We start from the raw sequence: 23,738 nt of genomic DNA, 5'->3' as shown, positions 1-23,738 counted from the left end.
CTCTCTCTCTCTCATGGGAAACATAGTCTTACATTGCCAAAACAAGTGAATTAAACAATGTTAACGAACAAAAAACAATGTAACATCAACAACAAACATTGCACTCAAATAATTATTCTGGGATTGCACTGTATTATGCCTAATAGATATGGGAGTTTATCAATGTTTAATTTGTTTGCAAATTCTTTGTGGGTCTGTGTGATCTGTGTAAAATATGTGTGTCTAATAAGGTCTTACCGTTGGCAGGAGGAAGTGCAGCTCAGTTTCCACCTCATTTTGTGGGCAGTGGGCTGACTATGGCGGCTCTTTCAATAGCAATTTTGGGTCTGTCATAGTGGTCAGGTATTATGTTACGATGTATTCTCTGTTTAGGGCCAGATTTCTGGTTGTAGAATTTAACAGCTCTTTTCTGGATTTTTATAATTAGCAGGTGTAGTCCTAATTCTGCTCTTTATGCATTGTTTGGGGTTTTCCGTTGTACATGGAATGTATTTTTTGCAGAATTCTGCATGCAGTCTAAACTGGGTATCTGTCGCTATGTGTACATTTTTGGTTGATGAGTGGACCCCAGACCACACAACCATGGGTTCTATAACTGATTGATATAAAAATATCGGGATATTGAGTTTTATGTTCCTTTTCATGGCATAGAAAGCCCTTCTTGCCTTGTCTCGTAGATCGTTCACAGCCTTGTGGAAGTTACCTGTGGTGTTGATGTTTAGGCCAAAGTAGGTATAATTATTTGTGTGCTCTAGAGCAAACGGTGTCTAGATAGAATTTGTGTTTGTTGTCCTGTTTTTTGGAACACCATTATTTCCCACCCCCCAAGTCTGACAGAATCTGTGCAGAAGATCTCGGTGCTGCTGTCGGCCCTCCCTGATTGGGGACAGAAACAGCAGATCAAATCAAAACTCGAATCAAACTTTATTTGTCACATGTGCCGAATACAACAAGTGTAGACCTTACCGTGAAATGCTTACTTAACCAACAGTGCAGTTCAAGAAGAGTTAAGAAAATATTTACCAAATAAACTAAAGTAAAAAATTATAAGAAGTAATGCAGTGTCGTGTCTTTGGCTATGCCGGATTAAGTGATATGACATCCTATTCAATAAAATAATTTCTCCGTAATTAATATTACCTGATTGAGCTAATCATGTAAATGTTATTAACTATGGAGTCGGGCACCACAAAATAATATTTATAGAGCTGTTATCTTCCGAATAAACTCTTAAAGACCTAGTAATATTTTACATCAATAGCAGTCAATATTAATCGTCATCTTAATTCAGTCTCATCTGAAAGTTGTAAATTCTTGGTTATCTGCCCGAACCCTGGCTAACAAGTTGAACCAGCAATATAAAATTGGGTTTAATTATTTATTTACTAAATACCTAACTAATCACACAGAATTACACATACACATAATTAAATCATAACTTGATTACAAATTACGTCATAAAGGAAAACGTCCCTAGCGGGCGGAACAGATATGACAGCTTGTTACACAAAAGAAAAGGGGCTGGGTTTGAGTGAAAGAGCGGGAAGACTGCGTAACAAAGGAAGAAGCTGTGCTATCTTAAATATAGTATCTTATGCATTCTAAATTACCGCCCTTTGGAAAAGGAAAATGCAATAAATATTTACTCTGAGCTGTGCTTCGGTAGGTTGGTGGTAGATGGAAGGCGGTGTTGCCCAACCGAGTTCTTTGAAGAATGTCTCTGGTTGACAATTGGATACGTTATAGTAACGTTGTTGTGTGATAGATGGGATACTCTGTCTGTTCCTTCCTAACCCTCGTTTGCAGCGGCTGTTGCTAACTCAACGGCTAGGAGGTATCACTTCCGTAGTAAATAAGAGTTCAAAGTTCATACCATTCGCAACCAAAGCTCACGCTGATGTTGGCTTCGTTCTGTAGTTATTATCTGAACCATTCTGACATCGGACCGTCGTCCTCACGTCCTCGGAACAGCAGGTTTTATTGTCGTCAAGGGCTACTATAGGAAGGGAGAGGAGGGCGTGTTTGAAAAGTTGTATAGCCCATGTCCCTTCACAGGGGCGGGCCACTGATTGAGCAGAGCCCTATCTTATGAAAACCCAAATCTCACATTTTAGAAGCTAAAATCACATTTCATCCCATCACGAATAATTTCATATTCAAACATTTAAATTGAACAACAATTCCATGTGAATCCGATAACTGATGTGGACTTTCCACTGTAGAGTTTGTCATCTTATCATGGATGAGAATGTCTCAGATGACAACCGAACAGACATCATATTCATTAAGTACCACCGCATATGTTCAGTTGGTCGGATTACCAGAATATAGTTCATTTTCCCCCACCTTCTGATGTTCCCAGAATCTCTATGTTAGCCAATGGTTTTGCAAATGTAACATCTGTAGGGTAGAGAGAGGAAAAAGGGGGGAAGAGGTATTTATGACTGTCATAAACCTACCCCCCAGGCCAACATCATGACAACAGTAAATAACAATAAAGAGGCTATATACAGGGGATACCGGAACAGAGTCAGTGTGCTAGGTTGCAGGTTAGTTGAGGTAATTTGTACACGTAGGTTGGGGTGAAGTGACTATGCATAAATAATAAACAGCGAGTAGCAGCAGTGTACAAAACAAATGGGGGGTCAATGTAAATGGATCATCTGCAAACAGTAGACATTTGACTTCAGTCTAGTAGGGTGAGGCCGGGTACTGCAGACTGTTCTAGTGGCCTCTCCAATTCATTGATATAGTGCCCTCTGAAAGTATTCAGACCCCTTGACCTTTTCCACATTAATTAAGGTGTGCAGGGGGTGTATATGTGGTCTGTTGTACAATATTTTGATAAGAAGCCATTATGACATTTTCTCATGACATTGTTTCACTGGGGAAATGTTGGAGTCTGCTGTTGATGATACTGCAGAGGATTTTTCAGAGGTTACTGTTGACGCAGATTCCACGGTAATTATTGGCATTAAATTTGTCTACACTTTTGTGGACTGGAGTGATCAGACCTTGGTTCCAAATTTTGGGGAAGATCAGTGGTGTAAAGTACTTAAGTAAAAATACTTGAAAGTATTACTTAAGTAGTTTTTTTGGGGGTATCTGTACTTTACTTTGCTATTTATATTTTTTACAACTTTTACTTTTATTTCACTACATTCCTAAAGAATGTACATTTTAAATACTTAGCAGGACAGGAAAATTGTCTAATTCACACACTTATCAAGATAACATCCTTGGTCATCCTTACTGCCTCTGATCTGGCAGACTCACTAAACACATGCTTTGTTTGTAAATGATGTCAGTGTTGGAGTGTACCTCTGGCTATCCATAAAAAAAAATAAGAAAATAAAATGGTGCCATCTGGTTTGCTTATTGTAAGGAATTTGAAATGATTTATACTTGTACATTTACTTATTTTAGCAATTACATTTACTATTGATACTTAAGTATATTTAAAACCAAATAATTTTAGACTTTTACTTAAGTATAATTTTACTGGGTGACTAACTTTTACTTGAGTGATTTTCTATGAAGTTATCTATACTTTTTCTCAAGTATGACAATTGGGTAGTTTGTCCACTAGTACTACTTAAGTGGTACTTTAAAGTATTTTTACTTATGTACTTTATACCACTGGGAAGATGGCCAGAGCTGATGATAATGTTCAAGAGTTTGTGGTCTGTATATTTTATCATTTCGTTTAGTATACCATTAACACCACAGGTCTTCTTGGTTTGGGGGGTTTGCATTTTGTCCTGTAGCTCATCCAATGTCATTGTAGAGTCCAGTGGGTTCTGGTAGTCTTTAATAGTTGATTCTAAGATTTGTAAATGATCATGTATATGTTTTTGCTCATGGATCTTTGTTATATTTGGCCGAAAAAAGGTTAGAGAAGTGTCATCCATACATCTCCATTTTGTATGGATAGCTCTTCGTGTTGTTGTTTGTTTAGTGTGTTCCAATTTTCCCAGATGGGATTTGATTCTATGGTTTCTTCAAATACATTGAGCTGTTTTTGACATGCTGTTTCTTCTTTTTTTCTTAGTGTATTTCTGTAGAGTCAGGTTTTCTGGCTCTCTGTGTTTTTGGTTGGATAGGTTTCTCAATTTCTTTCTTAAGTTTTTACATTCTTCATCAAACCAGGTTTTCTGCTAGAATTTGATATGTTAGCTGATAGGTCAAATATTATATTCAGGCTTCCTACTGCTAGGTTTACACCGTCACTATTACAGGGAAACATTTTGTCCAGGAAGTTGTCTAGGATGGATTGAATGTGTTGTTGACCAATATTTTTTTGGTAGGTTTCTACACTACCCTTCTTCCAGCTATAGCGTTTCTTAATAGCATGCAGTTTGTTCAGCTCCGATGCCTCATGGTTGAGTATTGCTCTGTTCAAGTAGATTGGGATTTTGCTGGGGTCTGATAGGGGTGTTAATTGGCTGATAGTGGATGTTCTGAGAGACTCTGAACAGTAGTCTACAGTACTACTGCCAAGGAATGAGCTGTAGGTGTACCTACCGTAGGAGTCCCCTCGAAGCCTACAATTTGACTATGTACAGACCCAGCGTGCGACAGAGCTGCAAGAGTTGTGACCCGTTTTTGTTGGTTGTTTTGTGGTAGTTGTGTCTATGGGGACACACCTTTAGGGACAGTGCCTTCAGAAAGTATTCATACCCCTTGACTTTTTCTACATTTTGATGTGTTAAAGCCTGAATTTAAAATGGATTAAAGTGAGATTTTATTTCACCGGCCTACACACAATACCCCATCATGTCGAAGTGGAATTATGTGTAAGGTCCCTCAGTCGAACAGTGAATTTCAAACACAGATTCAACCACAAAGACCAGGTACGTTATCCAATGCCTCGCAAAGAAAGGCACCTATTGGTAAAGTAGATGGGTACAAAAAAGCATGGTGAAGTTATTCATTACACTTTAGATGGTGTATTAATACACACAGTCGATACAAATATAGAGGCGTCCTTAACCCAGCTGCCAGAGAGGTGCAAACTGCACAGGGATTTCACCATGAGGTCAATGGTGACTTTAAAACAGTTACAGAGTTTAATGGCTGTGACAGGAGAACACTGAGGATGGATTGTAGTTACTTTACAATACTAACCTAAATGACAAAGTGAAAAGAAGGAAGCCTGTACAAAATACAAAGCCTTATGTTTGGGGTAAATCCAAAACATCAAATCCCTGAGTACCACATTTTCATATTTTCAAGCATGGTGGTGGCTGCATCATGTTATGGGTATGCTTTTCATCAGTAAGGATTATGGAGGTTTTTTTTAATGATAAAAGTAACAGAATAGAGCTAAGCACGGGCAAAAAACTGTTTCAGTCTGCTTTCCACCAGACACTGGGAGATTAATTCACCTTTCAGCAGAATAATAATCTAAAACAAAAGGCCAAATCAGACTGGAGTTACTTACCAAGACGACATTGAATGTTGCTGGGTGGCCTAGTTACAGTTTTGACTTAAATCGGCTTGAAAATCTAAGGAAAGACTTGGAAATGGCTATCTAGCAATGATCAACAACCAGCTTGACAGAGCTTGAAGAACTTTTAAATAATAATATTGTACAATCTAGGTGTGGAATGCTCTTAGAGACTTAACCAGAAAGACGCACAGCTGTAATCACTGCCAAAGATGATTGTAACATGTATTGACTCAGGGGTATGAATACTTATGTGAATGAGATATTTCTGTTGAAAAAAAAAACATGCTTTCACTTTGTCATTATGGGGTATTGTGTGTAGATGGGGGAGATTATATATTGTATTAAATACATTTTGAATTCAGGCTATAACACAACAAAATGTGGAACAAGTCAAGGGGTATGAAGGTACAGTAGGTGCTTTCCCCCCGTGTGCTGAAGGTGTCAGGTTCTTGTCCAGTTCTGGAGTTTAGGTCACCACAGACAAGTACTTGTCCCTGGGCCTGGAAATGGTTGAGCTCCCCTGCTAAGATGGAGAAGCTGTCTTCATTAAAGCATGGTGATTCTCTCCCACTCCCCCACAGGATACCATACGGAATCCCACGGTGAGGGACTACATTGACAGGAGTCTACAGGACACAGAGTTCTCCTCAAAACACATCCTCAACTTCCTGTACAACGGGCCAATAGAAGACAGGGACTACGACATGCCCAACTTTGATTGGAGGAATGTCTTCAACTTCACAGACCAAGTCATCCGTATGATGAACCAGTATGGAGAGGTGAGCTGGTCAGGACTGGGACAGGACTAGAGTGGGCTGGGCTGGGCTGCAAGCTATGATACATTTCATTCACAATGGTGGGGATTGACGACCACGAGACTATATTTTCGGAAACATAACCCTTGGTCTTTTGATTCATGGGTTTGATACTTTTTTTATAGCTTTTCACCAGAATCTGCATTGTCTTTCTCAATACAAAATGCCAAACGTCCAAATTCTCAGGTTTTCTCCACAAGAAAATATTGAGCACAGTTCTCAGACCTGTCGCTTGTTGCTTTCTATAAACATGAATCAGTTCCAGACAACAACACCCACTCAATACACACTCTATGTGATATAAGCATACGATCGCTGTATGGCCTTTCAATGGCCTTCTAATTTGCCCCTTACTAAAGACATGTAAATCTGCTCAGGAGGGGGAGAGGGAGAACAACAAGCAAAGCTGTCAGTCTCTTTTGTACCCTACTAATCTAGTGGAGGGTAGAAAACCCACCCGGGCCTTTCTCCCTTCACTGTCTCTCCGAGGACACTCCATCTGAGTAGGCCAAACTGTGTAACTCACCCCTCGGCCCCTCAAAGCACTTTGGGAACAGTTAAACTCGCCCCTCGCCCCCTCGATACTAATCAGCGTAAGCAGGTAAGGCCTCTTGCCCCAGGGGTGGCAGAATGGGGTAAAATGGCACCCTGGTCCTCACTGTGTGGATCGCATGGCCCCTCTGTCTTTATCTTCCGTGAGGCTTACAGCACTTCAGTGTGACAGAGTAGACCGGCCCGATTTAGCCCAATTCGCTACAGCTGTCAGTCTTACCACCCTCTTTCAGCTCCTCCACAATGAACGCAGTCTACGGAATCCGATGGGCTTGTGTACAGCACAGCAATGGCATAGTCTGATTGAAGAGTGTAGCAACAGTTTTGTCATTGGAGGCTATTAGGGAGGGGTGATGCAAACTAATGAGTGTGTGTGTGTATGGTTTGTTATGCAGTCTTAATGAGTGTGTGTGTGTGCGTCTGTGTGTCTGCATGTTTGTGTGTGTTTGCGTGCATTCCTCTGCATGTGTGTGTCTTGGTGGTTCTGTTTGTCTCAGTTCTTCCCCCTGGGCCCATTCAGGACCTCCATGGTGGTAATAGGTAGTGTTTTGTTAAATGGCTCAATCAGATGAGGAGCAGCTGCAATAGGAGGCCTGGTGGTGAGGTGTCAGAGTAGATGAGAGTGGATCTGAACTCGGGCCCCCTAGCCAACACTGTCCCATGTCCAAGTCCACAGTCCACAAACACTGGTGGCCCCAATTAGGACCTGATGGGGTGGTGTGTTTGTGTGTGTGTGTGTGCGTGTGTGCGTGCGTGCGTGATTCTTCCTCATATAGAAACCAAAATGCCCCACAAATGTTATGGTTCCCCCTTCCAAATTCAAGGATATGTTAATACTGTACCTACATGGCAGTCAAGGTACGGTGCCTTCGGAAAGTATTCAGACCCCTTCACTTTTGACACATTTTGTTATGTTACAGTCTTATTCTAAAATTGATTAAGTTGTTTTTTCCCTCATCAATCTACACACAATACCCCATAACGACGAAGCAAAAACAGGTTTTTTTTTGCAAAAATAAATAAATAAAAACTGAAATATTACATTTACATAAGTATTCAGACCCTTTACTCAGTACTTTGTTGAAGCACCTTTGACAGCGATTACAGCCTCAAGTCTCATTGGGTATGAAGCTACATGCTTGGCACACCCATATTTGGGGAGCTTCTCCCATTCTTCTCTGCAGATCCTCTCAAGCTCTGTCAGGTTGGATGGGGAGCGTTGCTGCACAGCTATTGTCAGGTCTCTCCAGAGATGCTAGATTGGGTTCAAGAACGGGCTCTGGCTGGGCCACTCAAGGACATTCAGAGACTTGTTCAGAAGCCACTCCCGCGTTGTCTTGGCTGTGTGCTTAGGGTGGTTGTCCTGTTGGAAGGTGAACCTTTGTCCCAGTCTAAGGTCCTGAACGCTCTGGAGCAGGTTTTCATCAAGGATCTCTCTGTACTGCCCGTTCATCTTTTGACTAATCTCCCAGCCACTGAAAAACATCCCCACAACATGATGCTGCCACCACCGATCTTCACCGTAGGGATGGTTCCAGGTTTCCTCCAGACGTAACTCTTGGCATTCAGGCCAAAGAGTTCAATCTTGGTTTCATCAGACCAGAGAATCTTGTTTGTTTTGTGTGTTTTGGCAAACTACAAGTGTGCTGTCATGTGCCTTTAACTGAGGAGTGGCTTCAGTCTTGCCACTCTACCATAAAGGCCTGATTGGTGGAGTGCTGTAGATATGTTTGTCCTTTTGGAAGGTTCTCCACAGAGAAACTCTGGAGCTCTGTCAGACTGACCATCGGGTTCTTGGTCTCTCCCTGACCACGGCCCCTCTCCCTCGATTGCTCAGTTTGGCCGGGCGGCCAGCTCTAGGAAGAGTCTTGGTGGTTCCAAACTTCTTTAATTTAAGAATGATGGAGGCCACTGTGTTCTTGGGTACCTTCAATGCTGCAGAATTGTTTTGGTTGCTTTCCCCAGATCTGTGCTCGATACAATGCAGTCTCGAAGCTCTACGGACAATTCCTTCGACCTCATGGCTTGGTTTTTGCTCTGACATGCACTGTCAACTGTGGGACCTTATATAGACAGGTATGTCTTTCCAAATCATGTCCAATCAATTGAATTTACCACAGGTGGACTCCAATCAAGTTGTAGAAACATCTCAAGAATGATCAATGGAAACATGATGTACCTGAGCTATATTCTGAGTGTAGCAAAGGGTCTGAATACTTACGTAAATAAGGTATTTCTGTATTTTTTTTTAAATACTTTTGCAAAAATTGTACAAACCTGTTTTCACTTTGTCATTATGGGGTATTGTGTAGATTGAAGATAAATATTATTTTAGAATAAAGCTGTAACGTAAAAAAATGTGGAAAAATTGAACGGGTCTGAATACTTTCCAAATGCACTGTACATAATCCATGAATTTCTTTCCACAGTGTCTGATCCTGGATAAGTTCTCTGGGCTGAACGATGAGGAGCAGATGACCCACAGAGCTCTGAGTCTGATGGGGGAGAGTAAGTTCTGGGCTGGCCTGGTCTTCATGGACACCTACCCCTGGACCACCAAGGTTCCACCCCACGTCCGGTTCAAGATCCGCATGGACATCGACTCAGTGGAGCGCACCAATAAGATCAAGGACAGGTAAGTGTATATAACTCCCTAATGAATGAGTGGATTTGACCTTACCTTACTTACTCATCAGGGTTACTTTCAAGATCATGATGCTTGTATGAACTGTTTTGCAACATAAGCAACTCTTACTTGAAATGGGATTAATGGGATTTTCAGGTATGGTGCCCAGTGTGGAATTTGTCTTTGTTAGGTAACTTAGTGACAAACATATCCATTTAAAAACAAATCCATTTCCAAATGCTTAAATGCAGATCAAGCCCTCAGATATACCCCTCTCTTCCTTATGTCTCTCCCTCTGGCCACAGATACTGGGACCCTGGTCCTAGGGCCGACCCTGTGGATGATCTCCGTTACGTGTGGGGGGGTTTTGCCTATCTGCAGGACATGATAGAGCATGGCATCATCAGGACCCAGACAGGCAAGGATTGGCCCCTCGGTGTCTACCTACAACAGATGCCGTACCCATGCTACGTGGACGACCTGTGAGTGACACACCTTAAGACACAAATGCCAACCCAAGGCCTGCCTGTCAATGTTAAATGTTATTGTTGCATTTAGAAATGGCATTCTTTGATGGTCGTTTCTCATCGATTACCCCCATAATTTTTATATCCTCTCTCTCTATCTTCCCCCCTTTCCTCTTTTTTCTCGTCTCTCTCTCTTTTCCACCTTTCCTCTTTCCCTTTCTTTTCTCATACCACCTCTCCTCCTCTAGCTTCATGCTGACATTGAACCGTTGCTTCCCCATCTTCATGGTGCTGGCGTGGGTCTACTCAGTGTCTATGACTGTGAAGAGCATCGTCTTGGAGAAGGAGCTCAGGCTCAAAGAGACCCTGAAGACCATGGGGGTCACCAATGGGGTTCTGTGGGTCACATGGTTCATAGACAGCTTCCTCATGATGGCTGCCAGCACTTCCCTGCTCACGGTGATCATTATGGTCAGTCCTAATTGGCTTCAAGTTGTAAATGACCAAAATGGCTAGTTGGTCAATGTTAATTTATGTCATAGATCAGAGCCTCTCAGAAGGCTGCTGTTTTGAATGTACTGTTGTGACCTCTAGTGGAAGATTTGGGAAATAAACTAGATTTTTTTACTTTTGTCCCCAACATTTTGTAACAATCACATATTATATGTGATTTCAATGTGTAACTTCTCCTTTGTGCATAACGCAAATAGGGACTCTAACTCTAAACACTAACAAAAACCAATTCAATTCTTTATTCTGTCTTCCAGGGTGGTAAGGTGTTGAACTACAGCAACCCTCTGATCCTGTTCCTGTTTCTGCTAACCTTCACCACGGCCACCATCATGCAGTGTTTCCTACTCAGTGTCTTCTTTAACAAGGCCAACCTGGCTGCAGCCTGCAGCGGTATCATCTACTTCACCCTCTACCTGCCCCACATCCTCTGCTTTGCATGGCAGGACCGCATCACCAAGGATGACAAGATCATGGCGGTGTGTAACCTCCGTATAAGTCCACCCTGGGACACATGTACCTATCTTCATTCTTTACTCTTCTAGCTGTGTTTCAATATCCACACTAGCATATCACTTAGCATGAAGAAATGTATTGGCATTCGTTCTAAGTGATACAGTATGTTAGCATGGACATTGGTACGTACTGTGGCTTCTGACTCCTGACCCCAGACATGTTTTTGCTGTCTTACACCTTTAAAAAGACTAACATTTCATACAGTCAGTTTAGATAACCATCTCAACAGCTAACATCAGTTGATGTTCCTTCCGTGTTCTGTCTCTCCATGTCTGTCCTCTCAGAGCCTGATGTCCCAGGTGGCGTTTGGCTTTGGGACAGAGTACTTGTCCCGTTATGAGGAGCAGGGTCTGGGTCTGCAGTGGGACAACATCCAGACCAGCCCTCTGGAGGGGGATGAGTACTCCTTCCTCACCTCCATCTCTATGATGGCCCTGGATACTGTACTCTACGCCGTCCTTGCCTGGTACCTCGACAACGTCTTCCCAGGTAACCACCATGCTATTAGCCTAGGTACCAGTTTGTGCCATCATGCCACTCCTTGTCATGCCATGTTTGGAGTTGACATGATAGCACGAACAGATCTGGGACCAGGCTATAATGCTATGACTCATGGCAGAAATGCATATAGTAAGTATGCCTAAATCAGTTACAAAAACTCATAATGAACGTCATAGAAGGAGTAATGTTGAAACTCAGCACCAGTTGGTTACTTTTGTACTTTTGGAGTTGATGTTCATAACTATGGGTCTTATTTGATGATTGGATTCTAAAACCAGCACCGCCTCCGTGTTTATTTCTGTTCTCCTATAGGGCAGTATGGAATTGGTCGGCCATTTTATTTCCCCATCCTGCCCTCCTATTGGCTCAACTCCAGACCCCCAAAGCCAAAAGAGTTGGAGAAACCCAGGTTTGACAACCTGGTAAACCAGGCTGAAGAGAAGCAGAAGACCAATCATGAACCAGGTGACGAGCAGAAGACTAAGGCACCAGATGAGGAGCTGCCATCCTGCAAACACCAGGACAAACGAGAGAGGCTGGGGAAGGGGAAAACAGAGGAGGAAGAGGAGGAGGAGGAGGAGAACAAGAAGAACCAGGAGGAAAAACAAAATGGAGAAAAAGAGGGTAAAAACACATTCAAATAAATCCACTTGTCTTCTAAAGAGAATAACTAAGTGGATTCTTTTTTAAATATGTAAGTATCAGGACCATGGACTCTTTGTCTCAGTCCAGCATCTCTGATGAATCGCTGATGAGGTTTGAAACAATAGAGCTCTCTCCCTCTCTCTCTCTCTCTCTCTGTGGCCTGCTTGCCCGGCCCATAATGCTTAGCGGCAGGCAGTGTGTGGGAACCCGCTGTCCTTGAGTGTGTTTGCTCTCCAGGTCGGGTCTCAATACAGACTGACACATTGGTACATTTCCCTCAGTCAGAGTTAGTTAATATGTGATTCAGCTCCCGTTTGGTTCGCTCCCATTCACACAGTCAAAGTGGCAGCATTCCTTTCCCCTGATTTCACCTTCACTGTTCGCCATTGTTTTTCTTAAGACATCTCATTCAATGGTGTATCAGCAACGATTTGTCAGATTAGGGCTATGAACAGTGACTAGATAAAATAACGTCTTTCAGGTCATGATGCAATGTGGTGGAAGGTCATGTGAAGTTGCTATTTTTGTGAGGCAAAAATAACATAAACAGCTTTGTTACAGTTATTATTCACTATCAGCACAGACAAACAACATTATTATCATAACCCTGTAACAACTGTGTAACAGGACACCCATTCCAGCCTTATCAGTGCACACCACAGTGTAGATGTTGTATAATATGAATGACACACTATAAAACCCTGACAAGGTAAGCTTGTTGTTCACATCTATCTGATTGTATTGATTATATTGGATTCTATCTATTAATTGTATCAGATGTTGACCTCACAACTCCTATCCCAATGACCTTTAACATCTGACCTCCAACCTCTCACCTCTCCCCCCAGGTCAGCCCAGCCATGCCTACTTTGAGGGGGAACCGGCAGGACTGGTGGAGGGTGTGTGTGTTCAGAACCTGGTCAAGGTGTTTGGTAGGGGACAAAAACCTGCGGTAGACGGACTGAGCATCACCTTCTATGAGAGCCAGATCACTGCTTTCCTGGGGCATAATGGAGCTGGGAAGACCACCACCTTGTATGTCACCCACAGTCAAATGATTCACATTTTGACCACCTGAATCAGTTCAGGGCTGTGTTTCTCAACCTGTGGTACCTTCTATCCCCTGGGATACCTGACCTATGAGCAGGTTCTTTGGGCAGAATGTGATCAACCAAAATAGATTGAGAACCACTGGTTGGGGGACAGCTTTGTGACAGTAGGTGTAGTGACATCTGGCCATGTGACTCTGTCTGTCCTCTACATCTTCTGTCCCTCTGTGTGGTCTCCACCAGGTCTATCCTGACGGGGATGTTCCCTCCCACCTCTGGGACAGCCTCCATCTATGGGAAGGACATCCGGACAGACATGGACACCATCAGGCACTCTCTGGGCATGTGTCCCCAACACAACATCCTCTTTCACCAGTAGGTGACCTCTTACAGTGCCTGCTGCCTCAGTGGGTTAACGAGTCATATAGACACAAGGAGGGATTAGATGTGGTGATGCATTTGTCTATTGTCTTTCTCTCCACCATGTCCATGTCTCTCTCTGCACACTTATTTTCTTTCTCTTTCCCTCATCCTCTCTGTCCATCTCTCTTAGCTTCTGTCTCTTCTCTCGCTCCCCTCTCTTTCTGCGTTAGTGCGTGGGGAGGGGGAGGTAAGGTGCGGGTACTTCCTAAACAGGTCTAATTTATCTCTGTCTATGGAGATTAAGATGTTGTTCTGTGTGTCTACAGGTTTAATAAAGACTATTTGGTCTGATGTGGGTATGTTGGGAAAAGATCATAATGAAACAAGAATGTAATGCAAAAAGAATGTTGCTGAGTGATTCATAAAATCCCAACTTCCTACTCTGTTGGGGTGTTCCCCTCGAAGGAGCACATTCAGCAGAGTGCAGCTGCTCACCACAGTCTGTCTGTCTGTCTGTCTGTCTGTCTGTCTGTCTGTCTGTCTGTCTGTCTGTCTGTCTGTCTGTCTGTCTGTCTGTCTGTCTCTCTCAGTATGACCGTAGAAGAACACATCCTGTTCTACAGCCTGCTGAAGGGGAGGTCTCTGTCTGAGGCTCAGCTGGAGGTAGAGAACATGCTGGAGGATCTGGGCCTGCCCCACAAGAGAGACGAGGAGGCACAGAACCTCTCAGGTTTCACACACACAAACACACACACACACACACACACTGTGTTGGGCCTCGGGCACAGTTACAGTATATAGTTCATCATTGCTAGTTCTGTTTCACTGCCAGCGATGATGAAACAAACACTTCTTCTCATCTTTAACTTGTGTTTAGAGTGTCATAATCAAGATATGAGATACCAGTATTGTTGTCCTCTCCTCCTGTCCTCATCTTCTCCTCTCAGGCGGCATGCAAAGGAAGTTGTCTGTTGCTATGGCATTTGTGGGCGGTGCCAAGGTGGTGATCCTGGACGAGCCCACATCGGGGGTGGACCCCTACTCCAGGAGATCTATCTGGGACCTACTACTCAAGTACCGATCAGGTACACACCAGACCTGGTTTATAATTACATGTGTATTTAAGTATTTGTTATTTAAATACATTTTTTTCTGTGAATTAGAGTATTTTCAAATACACAGCCCAAAACAATAACTTTTATTTAAGTATTTGATTGTTTTTTTGTAAAAAAAAAAAATAGTCTACCAAATAGATTTGAAAGTATTTTCAAATACTTATTTCAAATATTATTTTTTAAATAACTCAGTTTAATGCATAGGAGTGTATTTGAGTCAGTGTATTTGAGTTTTTTCAAATACATTCCAAGTGTATTTACAAATACATTATAATATTCAACTACTTGTTTTTTCCAATGAAGGTTATCTGAATACTTATTTTGAATTGTATTGAAAAGTAATTGGAACACACTACATTACCAAATTATGTGGTCCTCGCTTTGCTGCTATTACAGCCTTCACTAGATGTTGGAACATTGCTGCGGGGACTTGCTTCCATTCAGCCACAAGAGCATTAGTGAGGTCGGGTACTGATGTTGGGAAATTAAGCCTGGCTCGCAGTCGGCGTTCCAATTCATCCCAAAGGTTGTCAATGGGATTGAGGTCAGGGCTCTGTGCAGGCCAGTCAAGTTCTTCCACACCGATCTCGACAAACCATTTCTGTATGGACCTTGCTTTGTACACGGGGGCATTGTCATGCTGAAAGATGAAAGGACCTTCCCCAAACTGTTGCCACAAAGTTGGAAGCACAAAATCGTGTAGAATGTCATTGTATGCTGTAGTGTTAATATTTCCCTTCTTTGGAACTAAGGAACCTAGCTCAAACCATGAAAAACAGCCCCAGACTATTATTCCTCCTCCACCAAACTTTACAGTTGGCACTATGCATTGGTGCAGGTAGCGTTCTCCTGGCATCCAACAAACCCAGATTCATCCGTTAGACTGCCAGATGGTGAGTGATTGATCACTCCAGAGAGCGCATTTCCACTGCTCCAGAGTCCAATGGCGACGAGCTTTACACCACTCCAGTCGACACTTGGCATTGCGCATGGTGATCTTAGGCTTGTGTGCGGCTTCTCAGCCATGGAAACCCATTTCATGAAGCTCCCGACGAACAGTTATTGTGCTGACGTTGCTTCCAGAGGCAGTTTGGAACTCGGTAGTGAGTGTTACAACCGAATACTCCTGCTGGATGGAGCAGGAAAAACAGCTGATTAACTGGAATTTACCAACATCGGAAATGTATAATATCAAATGCCATCTCATAATGCTAACCCTATATAACCCACTCTCTCTCTCTCTCTCTCTCTCTCTCGCCCTCTCTCGTCCTCTCTCTACCTCCCTAGGACGTACAGTGATTCTGTCCACTCACCACATGGACGAGGCTGACCTGTTGAGTGACCGTGTGGCCATCATCTCTCAGGGTCGTCTTCACTGCTGCGGCTCCCCGCTCTTCCTCAAGAACTGCTTCGGTGCCGGGTTCTACCTCACCCTGGTTCGACGAATGAAATACGAGGGACCCAGGACCAAGGTGGGATGGATACGATCTCGGAAAGAGACTCTAAAGTGTGTTGTTGTTTGTGTGAGAAAGGGAAGTGTGCGCTAGGGTGAGTGAGTGCTTTCATTGCCTAGACAGCGGTGCGTGTCATCGATGCCGTTTTCTCTTTGTCCTAGATGAAGTGTGACTGTACTGATGAGTGTTCGTGTAAATGCTCCACCTGTACCACGTACAAAGAAGAGTCACCTCAAGCCAAAGCCCCGGACAGACAGATGGACGGTAAGGTTTTCATTGAGGAATTTAGGTGACATAAAGTATACGGGACCATAAAGCCCCTTTACACATGGCCACTTTCCTCACTAGCTGTTGCATCTGTGTATGTTCTGTATATGTTGTAACATACTTGTAACAGGTGACATAGCCAGAACCACAGCGTTGGTTCCACCACTAGTGTTGACTCGGTTTGTGTGTGTGTGTTTCTGTGTGTGTGTGTGTGTATGTGTGTGTGAGTCTGTGTGTGTGTGTTTCTCCCTACTAGGTGACTTGTCAAGCATCACAGGGCTGGTCCACCACCATGTCCCAGAGGCCCGTTTGATCGAGGCTATCGGCCAGGAGTTGACCTACCTGCTACCCAACCAGGGCTTCCAGCCCAGGGCCTACGCCTCCCTCTTCAGAGAGCTGGAGGAAACCCTCTCTGACATCGGCCTCAGCAGCTTCGGGGTCTCCGACACATCACTGGAGGAGGTGAGCCTATATTCAGTCACAATACATCAGTCCACTGCATGTTTCCATGTTTGATGGCCATGTACCAAGGCACTTTATTTTTCTCTTGTAGATATTCCTGAAAGTGACAGCGGACAGTGAAGTCAAATCTGGCAAAACTACACAAGGTAATTTAAAAAGAAGAAGATCTGAACTGTATGTCTTTTATAACTTGTGTATTGTCTGTGATGTTCTGTGTGTTGGTCTGTATAGTACTGTACTGTGATGTTCTGTGTTGGTCGGTACAGTACTGTACTGTGATGTTCTGTGTGAAGACTGTATAGTACTGTACTGTGATGTTCTGTGTGTTGGTCTGTATAGTACTGTACTGTGATGTTCTGTGTGTTGGTCTGTACAGTACTGTACTGTGATGTTCTGTGTTGGTCGGTACAGTACTGTACTGTGATGTTCTGTGTGAAGACTGTACAGTACTGTACTGTGATGTTATGTGTGTGACAGTTATGTTGAATTTGCCGTCATCTACCCCCCAGACCAGAGATTGTGGCAGCAGACACCTCGACCCAGTGTAGGACACAACAAAGTAGCACTTTATGTCGACCAATCTGAAGGTGACAAGCTACAAGCAACAAGCTAGAAACTACTGCAATGGAAATAATGCTGCAATGGCTATAATGCTGCAATGGCTATAATGAACATATATTTTATAAGCCATGGCCTTTAAACTAGGACTGTCAATTCTTGACCCAAATACTGTTCTTTAGTGGCTTTACAGGAAGCTGTCATAGATTCAGTCTTACGCTGAGTGGTGGCGCTGCAGGCTTGCAGATCATGCAGTGTTTATGGCTATCACTGTAGAAGACCATTTAAGCTCTGTAGTATCACTCTTTCTGTCTGCAGACAGGGAACATTTAACTCCCAACCTCTCCCTATGTTACAGAGGCAGATGGGGAGACCCAGGCCAACAGGCAGGGGAATTCTGGGGGCTCGGAGGGCAGCGAGGGGCGGGGCTCTAGACAGGTCAAAGGTGTCTGTCTGGTCCTGAAACAGTTATTTGCCCTGCTCATCAAACGGTTTCACCACGCCATAAGATCACATAAGGACTTCTTTGCTCAGGTACCATTCTCCACAGACGGCTGTTTGCGCCGTGCATTTTGTGTCCCCTCTATCATGTGCATTGGCTATAAATCCCTATTTGTAATAATGTGCAATAATGTTACACATTTCTTGATGGTTCCAGTTCCATGATGCAGAATTTGAATATGGAAACGTCCCTGTGTCCTTTTGTTTGGCTTCATCAGATAGTTTTGCCAGCCAGTTTTGTGTTCGTATCACTGATGTTCACTACGATCGTACCTCCGTTTGGAGAGTACCCCAGCCTGACCCTTAGTCCCTGGATGTATGGACGACAGTTCACCTTCTTCAGGTGAGCATAGAGACTTCGGTCCTGCCCTGAGTCTAGCACCATTTGTTAAATCACTCATCCAGCCAATTCAGAGCAGATTCAGTCTGAGGAAGTGCAATTCCACTGGCACAACACATGAGTAAAACGCAGAAGTCGCGAATGATTATGTGGATTTTGATCACGTTTGATAAAGACTGCTGTTGACTGTTGGATGTGCCATCTTCCAGTAACGAGCGTATCCTGGACCCTGAGATGAGGTACTTTGGAGAGGTGCTGCTGAACAAGCCTGGCTTTGGGACTCGCTGCATGGTGGATGAACCTCTGGAGTGAGTGTTGACCAGGGACAGTTCACTTACCATACAACATCATCTGTTTACTAAGTGTCGAAGTATAGCATCACTTTAAGGCTCGATTCCAATAGGAGTCAGATATCAGTCTGGGGGCCAGAAAGCAACTCGCAGGCCAGATGTGCGCTAGTCTTGAGTTTGAGACCTTCTTAAAGAATGCCATAGTTACTGATATCATGTTGGCTACTGTATGCCCAAAAGTAACAAACATTAGGGGAGGAGGGAGGCGTCGTTGCATATGCCCGAAAAATTATTTTGTGTATCATGTTGATCCTGATAGGCACTTCAAGTGTAACAATGTGCATGTGTGCATGCGTGCTCCCGGTATAGGGATTTCCCATGTAATAACATCACAACGGAGTGGGAGATGCCGCTACTGAACCCTGCTCTGATAGACATGTTGGATGGACCAGAGTGGACCGCAGTTAACCCTTCCCCAGGCTGCCAGTGTAGTACCCCTAGGAAACTCACCATGCTGCCTGTCTGCCCTGAGGGAGCAGGGGGGATAACACCACCACAGGTTAGTGGAGATATATGCATAGGCTTTAACTGGGCTGATACAATATTGTGGTAATCAGTTGGCCCCGGTTTAAATCCCAGTCAGTCACAAATGCACAAAGTTATATATACACTGTTTGTGTATATAGAACACTACAGCTGAAGTCTACTCCATTCTGATTACTTACTACTAGGCCTGCAGTCAAATTAAAATGTGTGTGTGTGTGTGTGTGTGTGTGTGTGTGTGTGTGTGTGTGTGTGTGTGTGTGTGTGTGTGTGTGTGTGTGTGTGTGTGTGTGTGTGTGTGTGTGTGTGTGTGTGTGTGTGTGTGTGTGTGTGTGTGTGTGTTGTATTATAGAGGATCCAGTCGACAGGTGATGTTCTGGTGGACCTAACAGGCAGGAATATCTCTGATTACCTGGTGAAGACTTACCCCTCCCTCATCAAGGCCAGGTACTGTGGAACTATTTCAGCCTTCATCTACTTTCTTCTGTTCTACATACACAACTCTAATGGTATAATTCATATGTCTTTCTTGTTCAGTTTGAAGAGCAAATACTGGGTGAATGAACAAAGGTACTATTTCCATATTTTACAAAATTCTAAACGTAGTATATTTGCAATGAGCTAGGTGGGTGTTACCTTGTGGCCGTCATGTAATGAAAAGTGATGTTGTACCGCCCTCTGGTGGCCAGGGGCATAGTACCGTTATTGTATAAGGAGTTTTAGCTGTCTTACTCCTGGTGTTCAGATATGGAGGTAAATGAGTTGTCTGTTGTCTGTCATCCAGGTATGGAGGTATATCTGTCGGGGGACAGCTTCCTGTGTTAGATGTGGACCCTAAGACCATCCAGGACGCAGCGTCACAGCTGGGACGACTGCTCAATGTTACTGGGGTACGACTACTAAAGATGTCTCTGGTGTGGATCTTTACACACTTCAACAGCCCTGTAACTGTCCATGTAACCAATCATGGTACTCTTCTTTTCAGGGTAAATACTCCAAACAAACTCTGAAGGACATAGGAACCTTCCTTCGCTACATGGAGAGTGAATATAATGTCAAGGCAAGGCATATATTGCACTTGTCTACAGTGTATACAATTTAACCCTCTACTGCAAATCCACTGTCTTACTTTTGTACCATACACCAGCAAAAGAAGATTCACTAGAATGTCCATTCTGTATTTTTGAAGGTGTGGTACAACAACAAGGGCTGGCATGCCATGGTGGCCTTCATGAACGTGGCCAACAACGCCATCCTCAGAGCCAACCTGCCCAAAGATGCCAGCCTGGATGTATACGGCATCACCACTATCAACCACCCTCTCAACCTTACCAAGGAACAATTGTCTGAAGTCACTGTGTGAGTACTGGCCTTTCAGGAGATGTAATACTTTAGGACACTGTGTGAGTACTAGCCAATCAGGTGAGGTGATTAAAGACAGATCTCCTGGATCAACTAACCCCGTTCTGTGTCCCTGTGAGCACCTCAGTGGATGTGGTGGTGGCTATCTAACCCTACTCCCTCTCCTCTCCTCTCCTCTCCTAGTCTGAGCACCTCAGTGGATGCGATGGTGGCTATCTGTGTTGTCTTCGCCATGTCCTTTGTCCCAGCCTCCTTTGTGCTCTACCTCATCCAGGAGAGGGTGACCCAGGCCAAACACCTCCAGTTCGTCAGCGGGGTCAGTCCCGTCATCTACTGGATGGCCAACTTCCTCTGGGACATGGTATGTCTCCCGTCATGCTCTCTCCAATCTCACATTGACACACACACCAAGTTCTTGACGTGCCAAAACGGTTCGTGGCGAGGCTACCCACTCTCTTAGATGATCTATATTAATATGGCATGGCAGATCATGGCATACGTGTCCACTCAAACAGCCCAACGGTTTGAGAGATACGTTTGATCTTTCTACGTAGGGCTTGACATTCATTGTGCCACTTCCCCCTCATCAGGTGAATTACTCTATCAGTGCAGCACTTGTGGTGGCTATTTTCATGGTCTTTGACAAGAAGTGCTACACGTCGCCAACCAACCTCCAACCCCTGACAGCCCTGCTCATGCTCTATGGGTAAGTCGGTGTACTACAGGACAGTACGCCCGTTTACTTGGGCTAAAGGTGGAAGGTTACAGATTTAGGTTAGCGGTAATTTATCCTTGGAGAGTGCATCTCGAACAGCTCTTTACAGCATGCTCTAAATGATGAATGGATTGTACTGTACAGCGATACAGGCGATGAGAACTTGAGTGGTGTTAATGGGGCTAAACCTGTAGCAGGTTTATAGTGCTGCTCACGCCACTCAACTCCATTTAACAGTAACAGAGTAAGCTGACATTCTGGACCAGAGGAAACCCTTCTTCTAGAATGAACATTTAGGCAAGGACCACATGTAAATCTTAAGATGATCCTAAAAAAATTATAAGCTTGATCAAACGATGAGAAAAACCCTCCCTACCTGTCTCTGTTCACTGGAGGTGGTCTGTGACGCCCATGATGTACCCCATGTCCTACATCTTCAGTATTCCCAGCACAGCCTACGTCTCTCTGTCCTGCATCAACCTGTTCATTGGCATCAACAGCAGTGCCATCACCTTCATCCTTGACCTGTTTGACAGCACAGCGGTGAGTGGAGAGCACAGCCTGGGATAAACGCTTCCTGTACTTACTCACAGACCTGTCTGTCTCTACCCCCTGCTCAATGACTCTTCAAATACTAGTACTTGTTGAGTGACTCGATTCTACTGTGTGGTTTGGCCCTCCATTTCTGTCTCTTCCTCCCCCTCCCCTCTCTCTCTCTCCCCCACTCCCTCCCTTTATTTATGTATCACTCTAACTTCCTTCTTCTCTCAGGCGCTGTATAAGTGTAACCAGCTGCTGAAGAAAATGCTGCTGATCTTCCCCCACTATTGTCTTGGCCGGGGTCTGATCGACATGGCTATGAATCAGGCTGTTACTGACGTCTATGCCCGCTTTGGTGAGTCACACCCCCTGCCCCGTCACCCTCCAACCCCCTCACCCCCTTCAACCCCTTGCCACCCCCACCACTCGCTCCAAGGTCTGCATTCTGATTGGTCAGCAGGGAAATGCCGCTAGCAACCCTAGCCTGTTCTGCAGGTCTTGGACATCTCCAGACCCCAAAGCCAAAATCATGATGCATTCAGAATGCCATAACAGGACGGGAATACCATTGGCCTCGGATGGCCCCGGGTCGGGCCGACTGCCTCTGAAACATGATGCTGTGTATTTGTCCTGCCGAAGCTCTAGGAGATTTACACCCAAGACACTTCTTAAATAACTTGTGGATCTGAATTAGCTTTCCCTAATCAGCTGATAAGACCAGTCAAAGCAGTGGCGACTAATGAGTGTGGTTAGCTAGTTACAGTGCCTTCCCGAAAGTTTCACATTTTGTTACATTACAGCTTTATTCTAAAATTGCAGACCTGCCAACATGCATGCATTTGCTACCAACTATACAATTTTCTGTCCATGTACACAGATATGTATGCCAAAATACTTTAGGACACTGTGTGAGTACTAGCCATGAATGATTAGGGCCTGATTTTTATTTATTTTTAAACTTAAAAAAAACAACAACATTTTAATAAAAAATAAATCCACTCGAGCTGCAACACACAGACATGTACGGAGTTTGTGTCAACGGACATGGAGATTAATACATCATTATTCGACGTAGCTACCCGGTGTCTGCCCCTCCTGTTTGTTGTGATGCTGAGTTTGCCGACTGTCAGCTGTACGTAAACACGTGGACGTGTGTTGTGGAAAGGAAAACACTAATTGTTTCAAGCTAACGTTAGCGAACATAAGATGGACATTCAGTGGGCTCCAAAGTGCCATCAGTTCACTCGCATTTGCGAGTGAAATAAATGAAATGCAAATACGAAAAATAACTGGTCGCATTTGTGCGAGTGTGATATACATTTAATTCTGCGTCCCATTAGTTGTCTTTCCCACGTAACATTACGAGGATCACTCAACCTGATAGACTGTAAATGTAATAATGATCCACGTCACATTACAAAAGTAAAAGTATAATCAAAAATAAATATAAACATCTTGGCATTAAATGGAGTCAGGAATTTAGAAGACTGCGATGAAGAATTAATGAGTGTCTGGTATTAGCGATAGAGGCAATGCTTCTAAAATGCTTTTGCACTAGATTTGAGATCTTATCAATTTCGAAAATCTGAATTGATGTATGTGCTGCAAAGAAATACAATTAGGCACCTTTACATAGACTGAAACAGCGGACTCTTCTAGCGAACAGCGTTCAGATTCCCTTTGCGGTAGCCTTCTTAAGCATTGCGTAGCCAGTTTGCGATCATTTGTTTTTGGGTTTTCAAAATGATTTTGCTTTCAGTGTTGATTAGGAATGGTGTCTAAAAAGCCAATACTTGTGAGCAGGCACTAGTGATTGGCCCTGTTTGAGAGGTGACAAGCGTTCCTCTACTATAGAGACTAAACTTATGTAACAATTTGTGCTAAAAACGTTATAGATAATTATCTTCATTCTACACTGTACATGTAATCTCCAAGAATAAATGCCTTTTGTGTGTATTTTCTAATTACATATTGTTAGTGACTTTTACCATTTGTGTAAATGGGATGCTGTCAATAAAGTATTCCAACCTTTTATAGACTTGATTTGGTACAATTCCATAATTGCAATCAGACTCACCAGCAGCGCGTGGACGAG

The 23,738-nt window shown here is 43.7% G+C and overlaps 1 protein-coding gene across 3 annotated transcripts in view; it reads left to right on the top strand.

The window, feature by feature from the left end:
- Positions 1 to 23,738, top strand: part of abca4a (ATP-binding cassette, sub-family A (ABC1), member 4a) — a 54,136-nt gene that overhangs the window by 17,686 nt on the left and 12,712 nt on the right. The window contains exons 12-40 of one of the 3 annotated variants that reach the window (XM_021620506.2): positions 6,034 to 6,231; positions 9,249 to 9,454; positions 9,751 to 9,927; positions 10,161 to 10,383; positions 10,680 to 10,901; positions 11,223 to 11,427; positions 11,752 to 12,063; positions 12,933 to 13,119; positions 13,377 to 13,508; positions 14,087 to 14,226; positions 14,444 to 14,581; positions 15,899 to 16,083; positions 16,227 to 16,329; positions 16,589 to 16,794; positions 16,886 to 16,940; positions 17,304 to 17,381; positions 17,711 to 17,886; positions 18,072 to 18,196; positions 18,403 to 18,501; positions 18,853 to 19,042; positions 19,379 to 19,473; positions 19,564 to 19,596; positions 19,811 to 19,916; positions 20,012 to 20,086; positions 20,216 to 20,385; positions 20,572 to 20,749; positions 20,979 to 21,094; positions 21,499 to 21,646; positions 21,875 to 21,998. In XM_021620506.2, the coding sequence (XP_021476181.2) occupies positions 6,034 to 6,231; positions 9,249 to 9,454; positions 9,751 to 9,927; positions 10,161 to 10,383; positions 10,680 to 10,901; positions 11,223 to 11,427; positions 11,752 to 12,063; positions 12,933 to 13,119; positions 13,377 to 13,508; positions 14,087 to 14,226; positions 14,444 to 14,581; positions 15,899 to 16,083; positions 16,227 to 16,329; positions 16,589 to 16,794; positions 16,886 to 16,940; positions 17,304 to 17,381; positions 17,711 to 17,886; positions 18,072 to 18,196; positions 18,403 to 18,501; positions 18,853 to 19,042; positions 19,379 to 19,473; positions 19,564 to 19,596; positions 19,811 to 19,916; positions 20,012 to 20,086; positions 20,216 to 20,385; positions 20,572 to 20,749; positions 20,979 to 21,094; positions 21,499 to 21,646; positions 21,875 to 21,998 (4,402 nt within the window). The remainder of the gene's footprint in view (positions 1 to 6,033; positions 6,232 to 9,248; positions 9,455 to 9,750; positions 9,928 to 10,160; positions 10,384 to 10,679; positions 10,902 to 11,222; positions 11,428 to 11,751; positions 12,064 to 12,932; positions 13,120 to 13,376; positions 13,509 to 14,086; positions 14,227 to 14,443; positions 14,582 to 15,898; positions 16,084 to 16,226; positions 16,330 to 16,588; positions 16,795 to 16,885; positions 16,941 to 17,303; positions 17,382 to 17,710; positions 17,887 to 18,071; positions 18,197 to 18,402; positions 18,502 to 18,852; positions 19,043 to 19,378; positions 19,474 to 19,563; positions 19,597 to 19,810; positions 19,917 to 20,011; positions 20,087 to 20,215; positions 20,386 to 20,571; positions 20,750 to 20,978; positions 21,095 to 21,498; positions 21,647 to 21,874; positions 21,999 to 23,738) is intronic. The other 2 variants (XM_021620505.2, XM_021620504.2) reach the window with 2 other exon arrangements.

Source organism: Oncorhynchus mykiss, chromosome 11 (assembly GCF_013265735.2).
Source record: "Oncorhynchus mykiss isolate Arlee chromosome 11, USDA_OmykA_1.1, whole genome shotgun sequence".
Taxonomy (NCBI): domain Eukaryota; kingdom Metazoa; phylum Chordata; class Actinopteri; order Salmoniformes; family Salmonidae; genus Oncorhynchus; species Oncorhynchus mykiss.
This window is presented reverse-complemented; position numbering and strand designations above follow the sequence as displayed.